The sequence below is a fragment of the Juglans microcarpa x Juglans regia genome, chromosome 5D (genome assembly GCF_004785595.1).
Source record: "Juglans microcarpa x Juglans regia isolate MS1-56 chromosome 5D, Jm3101_v1.0, whole genome shotgun sequence".
In the NCBI taxonomy this organism is placed as follows: Eukaryota; Viridiplantae; Streptophyta; class Magnoliopsida; order Fagales; family Juglandaceae; genus Juglans; species Juglans microcarpa x Juglans regia.
Genome location: NC_054602.1, coordinates 14,977,914 through 14,988,459, shown reverse-complemented (window position 1 = coordinate 14,988,459; position 10,546 = coordinate 14,977,914). Strand labels below are relative to the sequence as shown.

At 45.7% G+C, this 10,546-nt stretch overlaps 1 protein-coding gene across 1 annotated transcript; it reads left to right on the top strand.

Annotated features, from left to right (window-relative positions):
- Positions 1–216: 216 nt before the first annotated feature.
- On the top strand, positions 217–834 carry LOC121265714. The gene has a single exon (XM_041169400.1). The coding sequence runs from the start codon at positions 217–219 to the stop codon at positions 832–834; it is 618 nt and encodes a 205-aa protein (XP_041025334.1).
- Positions 835–10,546: the final 9,712 nt, after the last annotated feature.

Below are 10,546 nucleotides of genomic sequence, written 5' to 3'. Positions count from 1 at the left end.
CCCACCATGGAGGACGGGCCGCTTAGAGAAATAAGCACTATCACATAGGGGTACGCAGGAGGATAAGTCACCTCGTCGGCCCGAAGGGCGCATGCCCGGAAGGCACGTTACAAGGAAGTCTTCAGTGCTCGACATACCGGAAGTGTCGCGATAACCTTCGACGAAAGAGATGCAGAAGGCATTCTCCACCCGCACGATGATGCATTGTTGGTGACGATGCAAATTGCGAACTTCCAGACTCGGAGAATCCTGATAGAGAATGGCAGTTCAGCCAACATCCTGTTTTGGGACGCTTTCATCAAGATGGGCATCGATCTGGATCGGTTGCGCCCGGCCCCAATGCCACTCAAGGGTTTCATGGGAGATGTCGTTCACCTGGCGGGTGCCATTACCCTCTCAATCCTGGCAGGAATGGCACTCAGGACCGCCACCACCATGACCGATTTCCTGGTTATGAAAGCCTCGTCCTCATACAATGCCATACTGGGGCGTCCGACCCTAAACAGTTTGAAGGCGATGACGTCTACCTTTCACCTAAAGGTGAAGTTCCCCACCGACTCGGGGGTCAGCGAAATCCGCGGTGAACAAATCCTAGCCCAGGAATGCTACGACAGGGAGATGAGACATGAGGCACGAGTCGTAGCGGCCATAGAAGCACCAAAAGAGGCCCCCACGCCTGGGTTACCCCAGGTCCTGACCGAGTGGGACAGGGAAATCCGTGACAAGCAGGCCCTCAGACAAGCCGCGTCCAACGAACAACTCGAACTTGTAGTAGTAGACCAACTGGAGCCCGGGCGACAAGTCCGAATCGGTATTAGGATGGGCCAGGTATGAGGGCAACGCTGATATCTCTCCTGGTCGAACACCGAGAAGTGTTCGCTTGGAGCCACAAGGACATGCCCGGGATTGACAACTCCATCATCGAGCATCGACTCTGTGTCAAACCGACAATCCGGAGAGTGAAACAGAAATGTCGCAGCTTCAACACTGAGAAATACGGGGCAATAGTAGAAGAAGTAGACCGACTCCTCACTATGGGGTTTATCCGTGAAGTCCAATACCTGAATGGTTGTCGAATGTGGTTCTGGTGAAAAAACCCAATGGCAAGTGGCGAATGTGTGTAAATTTCCCCGACCTAAACAAGGCTTACCCAAAAGATAGATTCCCTCTACTGCGCATCGATCTAATAGTGGATTCGACGGCGAGACATCCACTCCTCAGCTTTATGGATGCGTATTCTGGATACAATCAAATAAGGATGAACCCAGACGACGAAGAGAAAGCAGCGTTCATCACCAACCAAGGGCTTTACTGCTACCGGGCAATGCCCTTTGGACTGAAAAACGCTGGGGCCACCTACCAACGGCTGGTCAACCGAATGTTTAAACAACAAATTGGTCACAACATGGAAGTATACGTGGACGACCTGCTGGTAAAGAGCAAAGAAACCGATAAGCATTTGGACGATCTGCGAGAAGCGTTCTCCGTCCTCCGACAATACCAAATGAAGCTTAACCAGCTAAAGTGCGCGTTCAGGGTGGAGACAGGTAAAGTTTTGGGATACATGGTCTCAGAAAGAGGGATTGAAGTGAATCCTGAAAAAATAGAAGCAGTGATGACAATGCCTTCACCACGTAGTGTCCATGAAGTCTAGAAGTTAGCCAAGAGGGTGGCGGCCCTGAACTGGTTCATCGCCCGATCCACCGACCGATGCTTACCCTTTTTCAAGGTACTAAAGAAGGTGCAGAAATGGGATGAGACGTGTGAGGAAGCATTCACCGAGCTGAAGTCATATCTCAGCCACCCACTGCTGCTAAGTCAGACGAGACCAGGAGAGACCTTGACAGTGTACTTGGCGGTGTCGCCACATGCAGCATCGATAGCATTGGTTCGGGAAACAGGAGGAGGGCGGCATCCCGTATACTACATGAGCAGAGCCTTCCGAGGCGTAGAAGTGAGATACCCTCAAACAGAAATGCTGGTATTCTGCCTTATTGCTGCAGCCCGGAGATTAAGGCCGTATTTCCAAGCACACCCGATCAAAGTACTTACCAACCACTCCCTTAAACAGGTACTCCAAAAACCAGACACGTCGGGACGGCTAGCCAAGTGGGCAATCGAGCTCAGCGAATTCGACATAGAGTACCAACCCAAGGTCTCGACCAAAGGACAGATATTGGCAGATTTTGTCATCAAGTGCACCAACTTCCCAGAAGAAGTCTCGGCCACACCACGAGAAAAACTCTGGCAGGTCTACGTTGATGGCTCGTCCTGCCAGGCTGGAGAGGGAGCAGGAGTGCACATCATCACCGAGCAGGGAAAGGAACACAGTTATGCGATCAAGCTGGCCTTCAAGGTAACAAATAATAAAGCCGAATATGAGGCACTCCTGACCAGAATGACGGTTGCGCGGCTACTTGGGGCCGAAGAGATAGAAGTTAGAGCTGATTCCCAAGTCGTGGTCAGCCAGGTCCTAGGGCAGTTCGCTACCAAGGGGGAAAGGTTGAAAAAATACCTCCAGTTGGTCTATAACGAGCAGGATCATTTTCGCTACTTTAACTTCCGGCAGGTTCCAAGAACGGAGAATCAGGAAGCAGACCGTCTGGCCAGGGCTACGTCTGGGCAGGAGGAACTCCAACTGCCGGAGCACACCGTGACCAAGACAGTCGAAGCTCCATCCATTGGGAAAAAAGTATCTGTTACGACCCCAGCCCCCTCCCGAATGGGCACCAGACATCCGAAGATTCTTGCAAGAAAGACAACTGCTCGGCAACCCAGAGGAAGTGTGGAAGGTCAAGAACCGGGCAACCCGATTCATGCTGCTCGAAGGAGTACTGTAAAAAATGGGTTTCTCCGAGCCGCTCCTTAAGTGCATCTTGCCTGGCAAAGCCCAGTATGTGTTGACCGAAATCCACGAAGGCATTTGTGGTAGCCATTCAGGAGGGAGAGCGCTAGCTGCAAGAGTGACCTGAGCCAGATATTACTGGCCCCGTGCCCTCAGAGATGCTGAGGAATTCACCAGAAAATGCAAAACATGCCAAGAGCACGGACCGGTCCCACACTGTCCGGCAGAGGAATTGACCTCAATCACGGCCCTGTGGCCCTTCGCCCAATGGGGCCTGAACTTGATCGGCCTCTTCCCAGTGGCAAGAGGGGGCAGGTTTGTCATGGTCGCAGTCGACTACTTCACCAAATGGGTGGAGGTGGAAGCACTCGCAAGCATCACCTCCCAGGCCATAGCGAAGTGCTTGTGGAAGTCGATAGTATGTCGATTTGGCATACCACAGAACTTTGTCTCGGACAATGGGAAACAGTTCGATTGCGCACACTACCGGGAGTGGTGTGCAAAACTCGGGATTAAGGTAAAATATTCCTTGTCGGGTCACCCTCAGGCCAACGGACAGCCCGAGGCAACCAACAAGACTCCTCTCCACCCTCAAGAAAAGGATTGGGGCACACAAAGGAGCATGGGTTGAAGAGCTCCCAAGCGTGCTTTAAGCATATCAAACCACTGTCCGAACCCCTACCGGCAAAACACCCTTTGCTCTCACTTACGGGAGTAAAGCTGTGATTCCTGTAGAGGTCGGAATGCCCACCTTCGAGGAAGGGGAAGTTTCGGGAACCGGATCCTCGACATTATCGCCCCCAACGCTCCATCCTTCTTCGTCTTGAAAGGAAGACCCACCAGGTCCCTCTTCAGGGCTTCCAGTTTCGAAAGGACCAGGCTCTGCCTCCCGCAATCCCGACTCGTGCCTGGAGTCACCGTGGTCGCTCGCCTCATCTCGGGGAACGTTCGTCTCCACGTGGGTTCCGAAGGGCATGATGCAGGGCCCAACTCACTGCCCCCGGAACCAGAGGCGGGTGAAGAGCTCTGCACCCCCTCACGAGGCCCGGATCCCGGGAAGGCATCGTCTTCCTCTTCTCCACTCTAGCCGAAGATCGGATTTTCGAAAGAATGAAGCTCGGCCATTCGTAGCCTGGTTAGTGAGTCGTCTCAAGCAGACGCAGCAGCAGTCTCCTCCTAGAGAGTGTCCTTGAAGGAGGAAAATGTTGCAAACGAGCTCGGCTCGTGGAGAAAGGGGTGCGCCAGGGAAGCAAAGAAAGCCGCTTGAAGGACAAAAGCCTCCAAGTCTTCTTCAAAGTGGGGCAGCAGGCTTTGAGAGGGCTCCTCGACGCGGGAGCTAGTGGAAGTGGAGGGACCATCGACAGAGACCGGGCCCATCGGGAAAGAGGTGGTCCCCCATGACGAGAGGGTTGGCGCATCCGCTAGGGTAGATCCCTGCCGCTGAAACGAGCGGGCGCGCACTCCTGACTCGCCAGCCCGGCTCACGGATGGAGTAAAACCCCTGGAAATGCTGTTCGGTGGGGGAGAGTCATGCCGCACTTGCGGCCGCTTGGCCTGACCACCGGAAGGGCGTACGGCTCTCTTTCGGTGAGGGGGGGCGTCTGGAGGTGGGACACTGCATAGAAAATTCCTTACTACGGCGTACAAACTGTCGGGGGACGACAAGTAGCCGTGAATGTTTTCGTCGGAGAGAACGACATCATTGTTCGATTCTCCGGTTGAGGGTAAGCTCCAAGCTCTCGACTGACGGAGGGTACCCCCAACTTGCCTAAACAGGGAACTCTTTGTGAAGGGCTTCTCCTTCAGGGTACTACTAGCCCGGTCTGGACACGAAAAAGAACTTACGCGACCACTCTTTGATACTCGAGTGATGTTGCTCGAAAGAAGCTATCTTGCGAGCAGAAGACCGAACTTGGAAGCTGACGATGTTGCTAGGGCGGTAGACGAGCCAGTACGCATAAAAGAATTCCCTCGGCGTCAAATCGGGATACTCTTCGAAGGTCTTGCTCAGAACCATCCTATAGATGATGCAACTGGAGATCAAGAGGCGCCACGCATTGGGGTGCAGCTGCGCCGAGGCCAACCTGAGGAAGTTCAAAACTTCCCGCACAGGGCGGCAGAATGGGAGGCGGAGGCCGTTGGCGAACATCAACTGGAACAAAGCGACCCTCATCGCAGTGTCTTTGGAACCCACTGCGTGTTCACTCTGTGGCATCTCCAAAACCACGGAGGAGGGAATCCCGTACTTAAAGCGAAACCCCCTAAGGTCAACGCCAGTGACGGAGGATACCAACATCTCCCCCTGAAGAACGAAGTAGCGACGTCCATAGAAGCCATCGAGTGTGTGAGGAGAAGGTTGTCGAACAAAAGGAATGAGAAGAATGAGAGAGTGGCTGGGAAACTAAGAGTGAAGGAAGAAGACGAAGTAGCAGGCGGGAAGCCAAGAGTAGAAGGAAGGAAGACTGGGGGAGGAAGAGCAGCTTAAATAGCGAAGAAATAGGCGAGAGGAAGCTCGGGAAGCGAAACGACGCCAGGGTCAGTGACGTCCAATAGCGCCATGCGGCACAGATGGCAGTCGGAGGGGCGAAGGGACACCAGACACACACCAGAAAGGTGTCAGGGCAGTCAGAGGCGCAGTCTGCACTCTCATCGAGCCTCGAGAAGCAGGACGATTACAAAGGCGAAGAGGGGCATTTACTAACCCTCAGGAATGAGGAGCCGCCCGCACCTCTCAACAACTCTTAAGAAGCCGAATCGGCAGATACCGAGTTGTCTCTAAGAAATAGCGGGAGAAAAGCTTCAGAAGACCTGAAGCGACGGGAACCAAAGGAACCGACCGGGATGAGGAAAGATGGAATTCCCACCGCGTGTCTGCAGTAGGAATTCGCGGGGTACTGTGAGGGAAGGCTCGTTCCCGTAGGGCCCATGCCTAAGAAAGCCGAGGCCCATTCCTAAAGGGCCCAGGCCTAGGAAGGCTGAACCGCGAAGTCCAGGCCCGATAGGGGGCCGAACACCCGGGGCAGTCCCGGTGGGCAACGCATCGTCATACCCCCAACCCCAGGGTATCAAATCCCAGGCACGAGCCAACCCAGATCAATGTCAAGAAATCTGACGCACAGTGGAGCGTCCCACGAGCCAAGGACGGGTCGCCCGCAATCTGACATCTCCTGGCATGATAGAGAGGTGGTGGCCGCACAGACGTAGGACAGTAGACACAGTGCAATCCCTCATTAGGCCGCAGACTAGCCCCCACTAAGGCAACAACGAATGAGGGGTGGCAGGCCTGGCATCTGAAGCGCCACGATCTCCCTCAACTGGGAGGCCCGACTCAGGTATAAATAGGGGGAAACCTTCTTACGGGAGGACCTCGATTCAATTTGTGCAACTCTTATTCTGCATTATATTTTCCCTTCTTCAAAGAACAATCACTGACTTAGGCATCAAAGTGATCTCGGAGGCCACGGGAGCCTCATCTTCTTCTTAGTTGTAGGTACCTGAAAGCTTGAGTTTTACGAAAATGTTCGGATTGTGAAACACGACATTAACATTGCTCATGATATTGCTCTTATTGTTCGTAATAACAAGAACAATCTCATGGTGTTGCTGCTTTTATTCTTTTTTGGCCAGCCCGCGGGGTGTAGTCGTTATCTTTGTAACTTCTGATGAACTTGAAATGAAATGAAAATTCATGAATTTGCCGAGAAAAAGCAGGAAGTTTTATTTATTGAATTGTTAATAAGTCTCTATAAAACCCTAGCTAGCTAGCTAGCTAGCTATTTCCTTTTAAGTTTTTTTCCTCAAATTTGGACCTCCTACAACTAATTATGATGGTGATCACACCAACCATTCAAAGGGGTCTCTTTAATTAGCTTCTTCAGAAAGCTGGTCGGATAATGCAAAATATCCAAGAAATTAAATCTATATATGATATTTCCCATAGATATATATAGTTTTAATTACTAGGCGATTAAGACATGGCATCTACTTAATTACTGCCAGTACTCGAGTTTACCGGCCTATACCCTGCAAATTATATATAACTTTTCGCTTTGTTGGATAGAGAAATTACTCGCCATGCACCTTTAATTATTTCTTCAAGATATATAAATATTATTAATGCTAGAGAAATAATAATTAACGTGGGAAAGGGACATGCATGCATGGAAATTAAGAGCGAGAATGAGGACATCATGATGATCAATGTGGTCATGGTGGCATGAATTTTTCTTTTTTTCAAGTAGAAATTGTAATAATCCAATAAAAATTCTTTTTTATTTTGTTTTAATTTATTAATTTTTAACATGTAATAACACAAGAACTAAGGATAAAAATATAATTACAGTAGCTGACAGAAGTACACATGCGAAAAGTAAAACACAAAGCAAGGAGAAAATCGTACTAAGACCCAACCAACAGGGGTATTGATGAAAAAAAAGTGTCGAATATAGATCAATATTCATTCCTGTTTATCTCAGATAGATCATACTTTTAAAATATAAGAGATATATATTTTCGTATTTTCATATAGAATTAGTAATTTAGACCGTATGATAAAAAAATATTTGTGAACTTATCCAAAAATGAAAGAAGAGAAAAGTTGTGTGTGTGTGTGCATACTTTGTGGGAAGCATTAGCATTTTCTATAAAGTAATACTACTCATCATTCCAACTTCCATCATCTTTCCATCATCTTATGATGTGGCATTAGGTGATTGAAAATTATTTATTACGTTTCACTTGTAAACCTATAGGATGTAAAGAATAAACTAAATAAGGAGATGATCTTAAATATATATTCTAGAAAATCGTATCACATTCATTTATAATAATTCTCAAACATAATTAGGCCAGTTTACTCATATTTTTGGAACTCCAAATTCAACTGCCTAACATGCATCACACTTTTAAAAGTACTGTAGAGATCGAGAGAAAAAAAAAAACAATATTAGATCCTCCGAACCAAAAGCCGACATTAATACCGATGATAAGGACGACCAAACATATGCTAGAAAAAAAGAGGATATGATCTTTTTCGGCCTGAACTATAAACATATGCTACAAACTATACATGGACCAAATAATTAAGGCCAATCAAGTCTGCCTTCAAAGTTTGCCGACAAGCCAACGAGAAACATGCACGGACCGGTTAAACACTAAAGAACATATACATATAATTAAAGAAAAAGTTGCATATGATTAAGACCATTGAGAAATGAACCAAAAAAAATATTCAACTAAGCAGTACTCGTACGTACGTGGTATGACTGAATTCCCTATAACAGATAAGGCGGAGACCAAAAGCCAGCACGACGCTAAGCACCATCACGGGTACGTGGTGCCGCCTCGATGGATGCCATAGTCGGCATCGATTAGTACTGAATTAACATTTAAGTATGGTAGATTTCCCTAACAGCTTGTTTGTTTCTATATGATAAATAATTAAGGGAGATGTTAGCATATTGACAAATAATTAAGGGAGATGTGTTAGCATATTGAGATTTCTACGTAGTACCCAAAGTGAGGACACGTCAGCCTTGTATTGTCGCCACATAATCCTTGACTTCATACCTCAATGCTTCCTTTCCCATCCTTTAATTAGGATATGTCGTAAATCTTTGATACCTGTTAATCGAAAAGTTGTTGGGTAGCCTGATTTATTGGTGTGTCAGCCTAATTTGATAACCCAAGTACCCGACAATAATGTGTTATAGTTTTTTGACCGATTTTCAAGGAGACCTAATTGGTTGTCGCTATTTGCGATTAGAGAAAACGTCAGACAAAAAGTTTGCTTAATATTTGCACAATAGGTAACTCGAGCGAAATCCAAGCAGAGAGTTTGCATTTGTCTCGCTCAAAAAATTGTTTAAGCGAATAACACAAAAAAGTAAAAATTAAGATTTCCGTCATATAACATTATAAATATATATTTAATGAATATTATAAGAGTTTTGATGGTTCTGAACAATAAAATATCTCTTCAAAGTGTATTTTTTTGATTTTTTAGTACAATAAAATCTTCTACAATTTTGTGAACGTATACACATTGACGAACCACATTAATTTTGTATCATCTGATTGATGTGTTTCTATTTATTTTTACTTGTCTGTCATCGTTTTTACAACAAAATCTACTCTTTTTTTTTAAGACAAAGTTATCTAAATATATTAGGATAATAAATAGATAATCAAATTCATTTTTTTTAAACTTGTAATATATTTATATTTCGAAATTACTTGATAATTATGACATAATTCACCGGCTGACATAGCGCCACTGCAAAATCTGCAGCAATACATGAGTAGCTAGCTGCACTTGGTCTTCCCATAGATTAATTAGAAATGGGGAAGTCACCGTTTGGATGTTCGGCCCACTGGTTCGGTTGCTGCCGGAATTATTTTTCTGTTGACTGTTTGGTTTCCGAGTTTTCTAACTAGAAATGAAGACTGAGCAGCAGGGAGTCGTGGGTCTGGGTCTCAGCGTTTTGTCTGATGTTTTTTTTTTTTTTATTCTCTCTTTTTTTTGTCGCTTTAGGGGAACTACACGGGACTCGAGGAGACGAGGTCACGGTTATTGTCCGTTATGACAGTTTGCCTGTTTGCCATGTTAGGCACGCGTGCTTCTCCCGTTTTTGTTGGTTACGGTGGGGTTCTCTTCTCGACGGTTGAAACTTGAACAACGTTTCGAAGCGTACGGCGACTTCTAACTACCTATCCCAACTACTGCCGACAATATTTCTTTCTTCAATTATATATTATTATATCAAAATATATTTTTTTAAGACAAGCATTGTCTGTTATGCGTGGCCCACGGCTTTTGTCTTCAAATAACCTTTCCATCATCAATAATTTTGGTTACTTAAATTATGTGTTGAAATTAGGTAAAAATTATTGTATTTTTATAAATCCGTCCATAAGGTAAAATAAATTTTAAATTTAGGCCTTAGGAGTGATTAGAATGTATTAAATTGGCCCCAACAATCATTCTTTATTATTATTATTTTTTACTATCATATCACTTATTTTTCATGTAGGACAAGTAAGGTAACGATATATGATTAGATTGCAATGTTAGGGTTTAAAAAATGTACGCATTTAACTTTAGAAAGTCGATGATCGCCGGATAACACTTCGCTCCGACCACCTCTTAGAAGCTCCGGTCTTGGCATTAATCTAAGACATCCTTCATGCATGGCCATTACTCTCCTTATATTATTTATGTCTAGCTCGAACTAAGACCAACCTTGTGATCAACCTCAAAGGCATTATTACACTAATTAATAAAAATGTTATATGGACGTCATTGTTATAAAAGAGATATATGGTGAAAGTAATTTAAGAGATTCTTTGGGTAAGCTAATAGAGATGTAAAAAAGTATACATTTATGAAAGGAACAAATATAAAAAATGATACGGTTGTACGAGGAGCACGAAAGGTGTCTACACATGAAGGGGAGATGTGTACTATGGAAGATCTTAGAAAGATCTATCCTCGAATGATAACAAATAATTGCTTTTAAAATTCAACGATGATGGATAATGAACCGCTATCCTTATTCACATCAACAAACACTTCAACCGCAACAGATTATCCCCAACAATGGAGTTCTTTTCAAACACCAACACTGCTTTCACATTCAAATATGTTGGGATGATCACATTTTTATCTTTATCTTTATCTTATCTTATCTTCTCTTTGTATTT